The sequence below is a fragment of the Musa acuminata genome, chromosome BXJ1-9, assembly GCF_036884655.1.
Source record: "Musa acuminata AAA Group cultivar baxijiao chromosome BXJ1-9, Cavendish_Baxijiao_AAA, whole genome shotgun sequence".
NCBI classification, from domain to species: domain Eukaryota; kingdom Viridiplantae; phylum Streptophyta; class Magnoliopsida; order Zingiberales; family Musaceae; genus Musa; species Musa acuminata.
The window spans coordinates 8518058-8531961 of record NC_088335.1 but is presented as its reverse complement, the minus strand read 5'-3'; the positions used below and the strand labels follow the sequence as shown (position 1 = coordinate 8531961).

The following is a 13904-nucleotide window of genomic DNA, read 5'->3' as shown; positions in this document are numbered from 1 at the left end:
TTGGGGAAGCTTTAAAGCATTGATTTTGGAAATGGTATATGTATTGTTTTTCCAACTCCTTGTAATATGCTTTACTGTCTATTTCTCTTTGGAAATAAGCTATCAAGTCAAGTAGTTAACGAAGAGTGCCTCTAAATGCCGTTTTCCATATCTTTAATTTAAATCCTTACTCTATAGATTTTACATATAAAATATCTAACACACTCATCTTAGATTGAGGTTTGAAATCTCATCAAAATACTGGTCTGAGTGTGAGATACCTACGTCGACTTTGGAAATCTCATCAGATAAATTTTAAGACATCAACTAACTTTGGCTGACGACTATCTAATCCTTCAATTGGGTCTCATTTTCTACCATTCAAGGCTGCTCGATCGAGTCTCCACTCTTTGCACCAATTAGCAACACCATTTCAAGCTGTCCAAGAAATAGTGCTCCCAATTTTTCGTACACGTGAAAAGCCAATCAGCTGATGTGGTAATCAAGTAGGTGTGATCGATCCAAATCTGAGAGCCAACCTGATGTGGTAATCATGTTGTATTAGTTCTCAATACAAATGTCACCGATACATCAGCATCATCTTAAAACAGAAAGGGAAGAAGAAAAGCCAATGTATTTAGGTAGACAACCATAAATTACAAAATCAAAAATAAAACTGCAACCCAACAATATACACAATTCATTAGTAGATCGCATGTACACCATAAACATATCAGACCAACAGCAACAACCATACGAGTTCAAAGAAGCCTTTATGGCAATGCCGAGACGGCCAACAGCTCCTTTAAACATTACATCTTGAGTGTTAATAGAGTTTAATCCTCTTGGCTATCGGGCTCGAGCAAATTGGGCAGACATTCAAATCCTTCCCGCAGTCATAGCAAGTCTGTTTACACAAGACATTGTTAGTACATGTCACAGATATCGCAAGCAGCAAAGAAAAGATATATGTACCTGATGCCCACACCCGAAAGCTAGGTTCTTCATTAGGTACCCACATATGCCACAGATCTGAATGTTTTAGAATTCATTTTTATTAAAGAAAGCGTATTGACCAGACTTTATCCCTTTTTTTTTGTCCTAATTTGGTACTCAACAGATTGTATGAAGTTAAAAGTCAGAAACAACAAAGCCCGACAGTTTGCTTATCGACAAGCTTCAAATTAAATCGGCAACCTCTTTTTCTATCAACTAAGAAACTTGTAAAAGGACTGCAATGTGAGATCAAGTCATCTACAATTCTGACGTACCTTTCTCTCTTCTGTAGAACTCTCTGATGTCTCAGCAGGGATGCTTTTTTTCAATCCAGTACTCCGATAAGTAATGCTTGATTCTGGGCGTTTTGCAGTCGAACCATTACCATTCACTGGTGGCGGAAGACAAAACCTTTCCTCAATTCCTCTACGATTACTGAGAAGCAAGAAATTAAACAAACTCAAATACCTGGCAGTTTGTTACTACACAAAAAAGGAAGATAGAAAAAACCTATCAGCTCTAAACCTCTTGAAGATAAGACTAAAACATTATCTTGATACCCGAGAAGTTGGAGATCCAGTGTTGCTTTGTATTGCGAAGGAATTTCCATCAAAGCTGCAAGTGCAAACTCCGCCTCCATTTTGCTACTGGTGATATTTCTCGACATGATTTCTGTAAAATTCACAAACTGCATGGTAATAAAACAAATGTCAAGTGATTTTTCCACACAAATGTAACATGTTAGACAACACACGTGTCTGAAATGTATGTTCAGCCTATTACCTGGAAATTATCAAATGCCCTAGAAGGTATGTTATCATCAAATTGCTGCATCATGTCCCAAGGACCATCACCGACTCCAACAAGAACTATTGACAGTGGATAATCACTACAATACCAAAGATGTAAATCAGAAGATCAGACAAAATGTATATATATATATATATATATATATATATATATATATATATATATAGATATATATATATATATATATATATATATATATATATATATATATATATATATATATATATAAAGAATTGGGAATGCCTCTTGTGGCAAATGCCACTATTTACCTAGCTTTAACAATAGCATTTATAGTATCTCTCTCTTGTGAGCTTAACTGACCACGATCTCTGTCCACACTACGTGTAACCTAGACCAAGTTTAAACAAAAAGGATTAGATCAGCAATATGCAGAAATTACACATGAACTACCAGAATATGATAGTCTATGAACTTCAAGAACAAGTCCATCAAATACAGCTTTGTCCTAAAGAGTAAGCTGCTCTGGAGAGAAAACAGAATCGGAAGGATCAAAAGATGCATCTCATAACTGTCATGCTCTTCAAAAAACATCTCAAATAACTGCCATGTTCTTCAAGAAGCAGCTTGAGTAACAAACCTGTCCATCTGCTATAATAAGAAGAACATGATACTGGCCACCACTGTGATCTACGATGCTGATAGCTGTTTCAATTATTGGAGCAAAGGATGTTGGACCTATTATAAATACCAATAACCATAACTAACCAATTTGAAAATTTCATGAAGTTCGTGTAATTATAGGGAACCAAAACTACATGAACAAACCAGCAAGACGAAGTTGTGGAACTATTTCTCTGTATCTTTGAAGTGCTTCCTCAAAGCCATTACACGGTCGGTTGTCTGGAAAAAAACTGAACACTTTCTGATCATGAGTGGTTGCTGCAATAGAAGGTAGCTTAAAATTTCTAACAACTATAGATAAATTTTCCAGCTGAATAGATGTATAAGCTAGAGTGTAACTAACCATCTCCAAATCCAAAGCAGGGAATAAGGTTATCCTCATCGAATGCAGAGAGAGTCCTTCCAATGATTGATATTGCTTTTTCATAAGGGTTTGGAAAATGATCCATATCATGTAAACTTCGTCGATTGAAAGAAACCTTACCTAATAGCAGATTGCATTGACAAATTGTAAAAATGTCAAAGGCTCAATAATTTTATAACTTAATAATAACTAGCATTTTATGCAAGGTTCGTAATACCGTACCATACCGGTATTTCGACTTGGGCTCGGTACCGGTATGGTACGGTATACCGAGCGATACACCCGGGTGTACCGAGTACTGTAGCACTGCTACAGTACTACAGTACACTCGGACCGGTAACAGTCGGTCCGTGTATCGACAACCTGTCAGACCGATACGTACCGCCCGTACCGAGCGGTACAGCTCGGTACGGCAGACCCTGATTTTATGCTCTTTTAGTGTAAGACTAACTAAATCTAGATATTCTAACCACGATAATATAACAACAAAACCGTGAGCCCCCAACTCCGACTAGAATAATCAATCCAAAAAATATTTTGGACTTGCATTACATAGAATCTTTAAACCAAAGGAGAATGACTCTTCTTTGACAAAGATTTGCAATTAATACATGCAAGCAACAGATGACCGATTGTGGAACTGTGATGATCAGGCAGCAAATCACCTTATACACACAGTCCTAGAAAAAGGGATATTGCTGGTATACATATGTAAGATTTATAAGGTGAAACTTTATGGTTGAGGTTGATCAATTCTCTTGATTTTAACCAATATGCTGAGTATAGTTAGAATAATTTCCCTGTAAAATCATATCAGAACATGGTTCTGTTTGATCAATTCTCTTGATTTTACCAATATGCTGAGAATAATTAAAATGCTTTCCCCAAAATATCATTTAACTTTGTCTTGCAATAAGTAAAATCATGTCAGAAATTGTTTCTCAGAAATAATAGCAAACCAACAACATGAATAATAGCAACACTGAGACAGGAACAAACCTGTCCACTCATTGCTCTTTGTAAAATCAATGCCAACAATCAGATTAGATGATTCAAGACCAGCATTTGAAAGAGCTTCTGTTACCTGCATTTAAAAGGCGGAAAGGTATTAATGTAGCTATAAGTTATGTGACAAAGAATCATAACTAGAGTTTCTCTACAGGGGCTATCATCAATTTCAACTCATTAACGTAGCTTAAAGTGCCAAATGGAATAGTAAAATGTTCCAAAACGTTAGCAGCATACTGTATAGCTGACGGCTGATAAAACTTCTATTTATTTGAGTTATTGACCATCCCTCAATATATGATATTCTAACATCAGTTAAAAGTGAACCTTAAACCGCACTTATGGGGAATTGGTTATTGCTCCTTTCTTCCCTCGCCTCAGAAGTGCACAAAGATGCCATGTTGTCAGAGCCCATGGTACACATTTCCAATATAGTTGAGTTTTGAGTCAACTAAGCAAGTTTTTGAATAAATTTAGCATATTAAGTTTTGTTTTCATAAATTCCTGAAGTCCTATGTTCCACAAAAATCTGAGGAGACCAAATTTTAACCTAAGAATCACAAATAATATTGCATTTTGCCCTATACCCAATGTTTTCTTTTGTGAAAATAAATTCGGTGTGGGACTCGACACAAGCCAACATAAGTGATCACATATTTCCGAGCTTACATATTGATGTCCTCACCAGACAACATCAAGATCATCCCATCATCAACTCTGATCATCCTCCATTCAACCCCTTGTCAGCTCCAATCACCATCTTTGCAGTTACACGGTCCGTTAACACATGAATTCGGGCCAAGATTCACTTTCATAACATAGGTAGCAATCTAGACCTTCCCTAAAAGGCTAATTATAACTTATTACTTATTCTTGGTCCAATTAATTCCCCGTCTTGTGCACATACAAATACTCAAAGTGACTGTAATCCTATAACTCATTTTAAATTTGGGATCATGCATGTAAAGTATACAACCCTATATCATTCCTGTGCTCACTTATCAACCACAAATTTAGGATCTTCTTTATGAGTGACGTCTGATCTTGTTCTAAAACTTGTCAAGTGCATACTAAGAACTAGACCATAGTTTCACAAATTGTAGTTAAGCAACATCAAATGAATGCTTTTAACCTCGCATGGTGAAGACCCAAGAGCATAACGTACCTGTTCAACAGAGTCGTAATCATCGCCTATCTTCGAATACTTCTTCTGCAACCTCCCTGTCGCCCTGGGCAGGTCATGTGCCCCCGGGTGTGATGAGTACCTCGAAGTGCTCCGTGATGTCGTAGATACATATTGCGGATAATGATTAGACCCTCTGGACTTCGATAATTTTCCTCCCATGGCCAGAGCTGAAATATCGCATAAGATCTATAAGAATCGTATGCCTTTCTCTCTCTCTTCCCCAAGCAAAATGCTCTGTTCATGGTCACAGCCAGAAATTAAAATAGTTTTTCACTGTTCGCACCAAAATCCTCCAGACGAATTAAGCAAGCATCAGAACTACAAAAAATTCCTTTCGCTGGAGTTCCCGAATCCATTCAGATCAAACCAGATTGCAGTTCGGTGAACGCTACGAAAAATTAGATCCTTTTCGCAATACAGGGGCAAAACCCTCTTAAATCTTCCGGATGGAAAGTAAAACAAGCAGAATCGAGCAAACCTTGTACCTTTCCAAAACCTAATCTTCCTCTAAACCATCGATATATCGACAAAGACCGAACCTTTCTGTACACTAAACTGAAAGAAAAATAAAGTTCGAAAGACGCAGTGCAGAAAGAAGCCAAGGAAACCATACTTGCCTTCGATTAGAACATCACGGACGAAAGAACAAGACGAAGAAGGGCGGAAGAAGCACGAATCTGAGAACACCACCAGCCGCTGACGGCGGAGAAGGAGAACCGTCGAACGGAGTGGCTCGCGTGGATGTTTCCTCGAGTCGGCGTTCCAATGGCACCTCGACTCCTACCCAATTTCACACCGAGGCTGACATAGTGGAGCCCACGTGGGCTAATCCTACAAACGAAGGCCGGAGTTTAGTAGCGAGTAACGAATGTATGAGTGAGTCTAATCGATGGTTCTTTCTCGTTTAAAGTTTTGATTGCATCACCAGCCGTCGATCTTTTCAACGGCATTTTTAATACGATAATATAAAACTAATGGATAAGAATAAGAGACCGATATAATCCAAAAGTACGCAATCGGTCTTATTGGGCTGCGAAGCGGACCTTTCAAAGCCCGGCCCATAATAGGCCCAAATCTCACAGAGGTGACGAACGTCAATGGATCATCGTGTAAGCATCGAAGATCGTCGTTTAAGGGGACTGCAAGCAAGTGGCGTCCACAATGAACAAAAAAAATCAACAGTAAGAAATTATCAATAGTAAACTTCTTTTTATGTTTTTTCTTATCAGTTCGACTTAGAACTCGATTCGTTTTTTGATTTTTGATCACTTATATTCGAATTCGAATCAATCGGATATAATGCATATAAAGCTGAGGATAATGCAGCAAGTTGCTTGCTATGATAAGATAGTGTTCTGAGGCCCTCTCACTTTCCATCAAAAGGAAGAGACATCTGTCTATTATTCAACCACTTGTAAGCCATGAAGGGACGGCACAAGGCAGGAGAAATAGAGGCAATGGAAGAGAGAGGCAGCTTGTCAAGTGGGTTCCATAGCTTGCATCACCATTGTCACCTTCAACAGTTGTGTTGCTTTTGGTGCAAGCAACAGATACCACAGAAGAAGTCCCCAGTGGCCCTCACTGACGTTTGGTGATAGGAGAAGAAGGGATCAGCTGAATCCATCTTGTGTGCCATACAATCCAACTAGCTGTCAACCCCACAAGATTCAAATGATTCAGAATCCAAACACAAGGAGATATTTTTCTCATTCAGAATTTGATCATATAATATCATAGCCATCATCATCATCTTTTAAGATTGATTGAGTGATCTTTTACATTGAGAATTAAGTGTTTTGGATGTACATAGTAAAAGGCACTACTGGAAAGCAATGGGACAGAGCAATTAAAGACAGGTATATGGCTATTGTTGGGGGTTACATACAAGTCGCTTGCAGCAGTGGAATGCTTTCAGATTCCAGTGGGTGGGAGTGGAGCCACCAAGGATTCAAAGATACCTTTCTTGTCTGCTTGGGATCTCCAAAGAATTAAGAATAGGAGATGGATTAATTTAACCTCTTGTTCTTATTCATAGTTACAGGTGACATGACTCAGATCTTTGACACACAACATTTGAAGACTAAACGTATGCTCAGCTTGCTCTGTTACAAGCAGTGTCACCACTTGTACCCATGTAGACAGACTTCTCTCTGTGAGCTTCATACTGACACCTCCATGCTGTTGCTGTCAGATGCATCTACTTGTCACTGACCACTGTCCAGACTGAAGAAGAAGTAGAAGAAGAAGAAGAGCCATGCCGCTTGGATGCCCACTGGCAGGGTTTATGATGCATGCTGCTGAAGTTGAAATGTAGATTGTCACCAGTGAATTGCAGGGAATTTCCAATTCAGTGCTACTTGTGCTGTTGGTGGGCAACTCCCATCAGCCCTCTCCAATTCATTCATCCTCTGAGGTGTCGCCTTGTGATTTAATGTGATGGTGACATTGTCCTTCTGTTTTTGTCTTCGAATGATGTCACAGAAGACGTGGTGTGGGTAATGTGAAGCTAATTTTATGGAACAGAGTGCAGGTAGGAAACCTTTGAACCTTCTTGCCCGATGGATGGGATATGCTTTACTACTCTGTCCGATCATGGTTGATGTCTGACAGGAGAGTAGCTTTTGATGGAGGAGTGTCTCCTGGCCAAGTGACGCCGGAGTCAACATGGAACAGAAGATGATGGTTGACATGTTCCTATGCCATCTCAGTAGATGACCAGACCTGCAATTTTACAGGAGACATGTAGATTATAGGAATATGAGTTGGGTCAATCTGATAACATAGAGGGAATGCTACAGCTTAGGCAAGAGGTCATATCGTAGATGCAAGTTCTTCAAAGAAATCCTCCAAAGCAATCACTGTTGAGGCTTGAAATGAGACTTCAAGAGTATCTTGGCAATTTCACCATTGGTTTGGAGGATATCGAGCCATCACATGTCGAATCATTTGAATGGTTAGATACGACTCCTCACCTCACCTCGCCTCATTGTTACGGACGGACAGAGCTTTAAAGAATAGCAATTCTGGAACTTGGGAAGTGGAGTGGAAGCCAATAAAAGAAGCACCTTTCCTCCCTCTCCCTCTCCCTCTCCCGTGCCTCGGCCTTTGATGGCGTGGAAGCAATTACTTTGAGCCTTGCGTGCCGGATTACTCCTGGAACAGGTTCCCCTCCAATAAGAAAGAGACCCTCTTTTGCTGCTCTCCTCCCCTGTTTCCGGTTTAGTTGAGGACTGGACTGGTACTGTTATTGTTTGCTTTGCCTTGTGTCTTTTGGAGTTCATGAGTAGAGGGGAGTGGAGGAGGAAGGGAGGAAGCCCAACGAGTGAAGCTGGGAAAGGTAGGGGAGCTGCTGGGGATCTTCGACTGCATCAATGAAGTCACCGCAGCGATCGCGGCAGCATCATCGGCGGGGATGAGCGAGCGGGCATGCCAGGTGGAGACCACGCCGCGGCTCGCGCAATGGAGGATCGAAAGCCTCGCCTCCTGCACCTACCGCAAGTCCGACCCCTTCAAGATCGGCCTCTGGAACTGGTACGTGCGCAAGAGATTGTCCCCTGCTTCTTTTTCCTGAATTTAGCGGATTTAATATTGACGAAGGGGCAACTAGGAGTTCTCCTGCATAAAGATCTGGTCTTTCATGGACGTAACGAAGAAAGTTGGGATTTTGGAGTTGCAGATCATCTCGATGTCCTCTAGTATCCTTCGGTTCATCTTCTTCTGCTGTTTCTTTTGCTGCTTTCCGACTCTGTCTGGAGCACTCTCTTCTTCTTCTTCTTTATGAACACTGGAAATCATGATTCTTTACTTCTTACTATCAATTTCTTTTCTTTTTCCCCGTAGATTGATGTCAGATGCAGTGTCTGAAGTATAGAATCTAATCATTCGATCCTTTGTTTTGATCATGATAAGAAGGTATCTTGCAGTGGAGAAGAGTAAACAACTGTCTGTGAAGCTGTTCCCCGAGGTTTCAAGCCTCACGAGGGAGCAGCCGCCCATTGCCTCCTTTGTCATCAAGGTTGTCTCCCCATCATCTCCAAACCGCAAGACTCTCATCCATCCAGGTCTTGTTCTTCCCTGCCAGAAAATCTTCCTTCTTCTTCTTCTTGTACCAAATAAGTCTTTCTGTGTGCAGGAATCTGGGACAGGCAGCTGAAGAACAGCGACGACTTTGTATGGGCAATCGACACCCTGCTCCCCGGCAGATTCATAATCGACGTTGAATTCCTTGATCTAAAGATTGTGCCGTCATCAGTATGCACATGCATTTCGCTCATGAACTCTAATCTTTAGATTTATCAGCATTGTCTTTGGCTTTTCTCATGTTCTTGGACTTCAGGGTGGCGAGCCTTCTTCAATTTGGGGCAGCTACCAGGTCGCGAAGCACTCGGCGGCCACCGCCCTCACCACTCTCGGCCGGATGCTGGCCGACGGCATCCACACCGACATCACGATCAACGCCAGGGGCGGCAGCATCGGCTCGCACCGCGCCGTCCTCGCGGCGAGGTCGCCCGTCTTCCGCAGCATGTTCTCGCACGACCTCAAGGAGAAGGAACTCTCTGCCGTCGACATATGCGACATGTCCTTTGAGGCTTGCCGGGCCTTCCTCGACTTCATCTACGGAAACTTCCAGGCCGACGAGTTCCTCGGCCACCGCCTCGCACTCCTGCGAGCGGCCGACAAGTATGACCTATCGGACCTGAAGGAGGCGTGCCACGAGAGCCTTTTGGAAGACATCGATGCTAAGAACGTGCTCGAGAGGCTGCAAACCGCTCACCTCCACCGTTTGCCTGAGCTGAAGAGCAGCTGCATGAGGTACCTGGTGGCCTTCGGAAAGATCTATGAGCTCGGTGAAGATTTCAATGTCTTCCTGCAGACTGCCGATAGGGAGCTCATAGCTGAAATATTTCAGGAAGTTCTTGCTGCCTGGAAAGGTTTCTAGTCCACCATCGATGACAGAGAGATCATGGTACATGCTTTCTGTGAGTTCCTCGCAATCTCGTCTTCTCTGGTTGGGTGTCACTGTATACAGGGGTTGCTGAAAACACTGTACAGGATTGATCATCACAAAATGTGTGCATTCTTTAGATCGAGAAGAATATGTATGTATAATTTGATTGGAAAAAGGAAGATCTGCATCCATAATACACAGCATTCTGTTCTTACCACAAATGGATGAGAATTGCTATTGTCAGCATGAACAGAGTTGAATGGCAACTTAGGAGCAGAGTCCGGAGGGACTTCAGTTGACCAGCGATCACATTTGTTTGACCAGAACGATAGGATTGTCTGCAGAATGCTCTTCGGGTTATGACGGAGCCTAACATCGACGGTGCGGATTTGATCTCACGGATCAGATGATTAATTCTTGGGTATAAAAATTAAAGAGTAAATAGAAAAAAAAAGAAAAAAGCCAATAAAAATAAAACAAACGGAGAAGGGAAAGGCGAGAGCGCGTCGTGAGTCGTTGAGGCCGTTTCCGTGGTTCGCGTAGCGTGCGAGACATGCTTCAAGTAGCTTTCCCCATTCGTCTGTCGTCTGCTCCACGCATACAGACACATCTTCCTCCCCTCGCCTCGCGTCTCTCGTACAACCGGCCATTGCCCAGGCGCGATTCATGGATCGAGACGCCGAGAAGAGAGACAGAGAGGAGCCCAGGGAGGGAGGGCCCATCGCGGAAGCATCGGCGGAGCTGGAGAAGAAGAAGGGGAAGCGGGGCGAGACGGGGGAGAGCCGCCGCATGGACGTGTCCCGCCCGCCGGGGCTTTTCGAGTTCCCGTGGCAGAAGGGGGAGCGCCTGCTGGTGCCGGAGCCCCCCGACGAGTGGGACCTCCGCGAAGTCTTCTTCTCCTCCCTCGTTGACGGCTGCTCTGCCGCCATCGGGGTCCCCGGCGACCGGCTCTACCCCGCTGCCCCGGAGCCCTTCTGCCTCCCCGAGGATCCGTCCGACGGGGATCCCGACGGCGGCGCGGAGTGCTTCTGGAGTTCCGTCCTCCGCCCTCCGCCAGCCGCTCTCCGCCGTGTACAGCAAGAGCTGCAATGCATGAAGAAAGAAGGAATCATCACAGGTTCTTCTTCTCGCTTGAACTCCACACATTACCCGTAATGATAACAGTATGAACAATAGAGGGATTAGGAATGTTTAGGATGTTGCTATCCTGCCATGTCTGCACATATCTCGTCATTTAGAGATTTATGTCATACACTACAGAATGGAGTCTTAGAGGAAGTGACTGATGTGAAAATATTCTGCATGCATCGGGAATCATTCTTTTTTCTGAAAGTTGTAACTTGGAAGTTTGGTTTTGATAGAAATGATTGTTGTGTGTGTTCAGCTACCATCTTCACTTATTTGGTTTCTTGATTTCTTGATTCACATGCAAGACTGTGAGTTGCTAATTGTGTCCATTGTCAACAAGCTACTAAAAGCAACTGTTGCAAGCAAAGCCAATGATGCCGAAGCCAATTTGATGTTAATGCATTCATGACTTGAGCCCTCCTTTCCAAATTGGTCCATTTCTTCACCTTCTTTTATCACCTCCATCAACTATTAGTAATTTTGTATTCTTGTTGATATCAGAACTAACATTAGGGTTCAACAATTTATAGTTAGGTTTTGTATATGCTCTGGGATTGTCTTAGCACAATGCTTGTGTTGTGTCATCAGACTTGGAAATGCTGAGATTTCAGAAGGATACATGTTTGTCTACCCTAAGTTTGATGACCTTGAGACTGTTTACCAAAGTGCCTTTGATCATGGACAAGCAGTCTGGCCGAAATGATCATGGACTGGTTTTAAGCTTGTGCCAGTTGATCATCCAAATGATGATGAAGTCAGAAGGGTTCTTGTATGTATCAGTAGAACCATGATGAACCATGACCATTCTCTGAAGCTCATGAGAGCAGCATCAGTGGCAAGACCTCTTTCTTTTTTTCTTTAATAAAAATTATTTTTTAAAGGAGAACAAAGTGAACAAAAATATTAGAAAGAGTGAAAAACAAAAAAAATATTTACAACTATATCCAATAATAACAAGACATAGGTTGATTACATGATGTCAACTATGCCCAGATGATTGCCTTATTAGATAATGCTAAAAATATGATGGTGATTAATGTTGGTATTAAATGAATGTTTAAGATAATCAATAATATAACACAATTGTGTTCCTTTACAATATTCATAAAGAATAATTAAATTATTCTTGATGTGAAAATAAATTATAAATTATGAGTAAATCTCTTGTATATATTTGCATAAATTCCAAAGCTCTAATATTTATGATTTGTTTCATATAAAAACTCTCTTTATGCTGTTTAATGAAGGGAAAATTTCTTAAGCTACAATATCCACCTAAAGGATCAATTCATGTGATGCTCAAGTGGATAGTGTTAGAAATGAAACCTAGGTAATTTGCATGAGGAAGGAGATATTTTCCTGTAGACAGGGGAGAAGTTTACATGAAACAGTAGCTTATCATGTGATTGTCCAATCAGCATGAGAAGTGGGCCCAGATAATGTGGCAACCACATAAGCATTATAATAGTGATGAATCCAATAAATAATATATATATATATATTTTATATTATTTACCCATGATTTCACTTTTCATCTTAGTCCTAACTTGAGCATGAGAGAAATCTGATCGAACATTTCACACAACTTCGATCTTTATATAAATTAATATTTTAATGAATATTCCAGGCACCATCCTTAATCACCATCCTGGAATTTTAATTCATCTCATTTATTGAATGCAAAAAATGTGGGTGAAGACTGGCATTGCAGTCCAAGGTGGGCAGCTTATTTGGACCAAAAGGATTTTTTGGTTTTTGGATTTTTCTCAGAAGCTTCTTGGAGTCATTTTCCAATCAAAAGACTTTGCGGCGTCCCTCAATATCCTGCAGAAAAATTGCTGATGGTGGGTGTCATCTGCATGAGTTGAATCATAAATGGAGGTTGACTGTTGTGGATGAGCACTGTTGGGATGTAGAATTATCTGCAAAGAAGCTAGGCTGGAGAATATTAGGCTGCAATTGATATAGAGATCAATTAATCACTAGACAAGGTAATCTATCATTATTTTTTTTATATATTATCTGCAAAGAAGCTTAAGCCCACTTATGTAGTTGACAGATGGTTTTCTTATATATAAAAATTTCTAGCTAATCAAGTAGGACATGGTTTTAGTTACTATAATTTATGCTTTTGTGTGAAATGATATTGAGTTGTAGGTTCTAATCGTACTGTTAGTATAGAGTTTGATCGTCCAAGTAAGAATGACAATCCGAATCTAACTAAGGTTCGTTTTTTATTAGTCTCAGTTCACATCATTGTTCGTAGAGTATCGAACTTACAAAATTAGGTTAGGGGTGTTCTCGACAAATGCCTATTCGATGATCTAATTAGTTTTGAGCTCGATTTGATCGAACTAGATGACTTTGAGGATGGTTATATCTAGAGTCATCAACTTTATGAGGGAAACGTGCAGACTTAGCGTGACGATCATCGAATCCGATACTCGCAAAGGTTGACCGTATTAGGCATAGTTTCTGATGATCATTCGTTCGGTCACATATCACCTCGTGGTGAATACACGTCTCAAGATTTATTATCACCGATTCATCACGTATGATTCTCATGGTTTTTTATGATCGATCTGTCAATCATGTATCACCACTTTGACGACGTCATATTTGATATGTTATTCTTCACATATGACCTACTTAGGAAGATTTGATTTACTACGATCAGACTGATTTAGGTTTTCATTTATTGGATTTGGACCAATAATTTAAGCATTTGATATCAAATAATTGAGGTATTATGACTCATGGTTATCGTTTTTGTGTATCCTCATGAATCCAAAACTTCAGTGGCCTAAGCTTAAAAAAATTGAAGACAACATGGATTTTGTTGA

At 41.0% G+C, this 13904-nt stretch overlaps 2 protein-coding genes across 6 annotated transcripts; one reads left to right on the top strand and one right to left on the bottom strand.

Annotated features, from left to right (window-relative positions):
• Positions 1-594: 594 nt before the first annotated feature.
• On the bottom strand, positions 595-5761 carry LOC135593002 (E3 ubiquitin-protein ligase RGLG2-like). Of its 5 annotated transcripts, none has more exons than XM_065082788.1 (12): positions 5603-5761; positions 4965-5152; positions 3791-3875; positions 2771-2911; positions 2572-2685; positions 2384-2481; positions 2055-2134; positions 1759-1864; positions 1536-1663; positions 1251-1410; positions 955-1011; positions 595-886 (listed from the first exon to the last, which is right to left on the bottom strand). In XM_065082788.1, the coding sequence occupies exons 2-12, from the start codon at positions 5142-5144 to the stop codon at positions 806-808; spliced, it is 1230 nt and encodes a 409-aa protein (XP_064938860.1). In that variant the 5' UTR covers positions 5145-5152; positions 5603-5761; the 3' UTR covers positions 595-805. The 5 variants fall into 5 exon arrangements, with proteins under 5 accessions (XP_064938860.1, XP_064938858.1, XP_064938856.1 ...); XM_065082786.1 differs by having other exon boundaries at positions 2572-2646; positions 5603-5737; XM_065082784.1 differs by having other exon boundaries at positions 4965-5219; positions 5603-5734.
• Positions 5762-7874: 2113 nt separating this feature from the next.
• Positions 7875-10154, top strand: LOC135593000 (BTB/POZ domain-containing protein At1g55760-like). The gene is made up of 4 exons (XM_065082783.1): positions 7875-8516; positions 8898-9046; positions 9118-9236; positions 9322-10154. Exons 1-4 carry the CDS (start codon positions 8398-8400, stop codon positions 9922-9924), a joined length of 990 nt encoding a protein of 329 aa, XP_064938855.1. The 5' UTR covers positions 7875-8397; the 3' UTR covers positions 9925-10154.
• The last annotated feature ends 3750 nt before the right edge of the window (positions 10155-13904 follow it).

Bases quoted from the DNA above. Each gene is read 5' to 3' on its own strand.
- LOC135593000 (XM_065082783.1), top strand. From the start codon at position 8,398: ATGAGCGAGCGGGCATGCCAGGTGGAGACCACGCCGCGGCTCGCGCAA. The intron at 9,047-9,117 runs GTCTTGTTCTTC...TTCTGTGTGCAG, and splicing joins CAAGACTCTCATCCATCCAG to GAATCTGGGACAGGCAGCTG. The intron at 9,237-9,321 runs GTATGCACATGC...CTTGGACTTCAG, and splicing joins TAAAGATTGTGCCGTCATCA to GGTGGCGAGCCTTCTTCAAT.
- LOC135593002 (XM_065082788.1), bottom strand. From the start codon at position 5,144: ATGGGAGGAAAATTATCGAAGTCCAGAGGGTCTAATCATTATCCGCAA. The intron at 2,912-3,790 runs GTTTGTTCCTGT...ATCTGCTATTAG, and splicing joins AAAGAGCAATGAGTGGACAG to GTAAGGTTTCTTTCAATCGA. The intron at 1,012-1,250 runs GTACGTCAGAAT...TAAAACATTCAG, and splicing joins GTTCTACAGAAGAGAGAAAG to ATCTGTGGCATATGTGGGTA.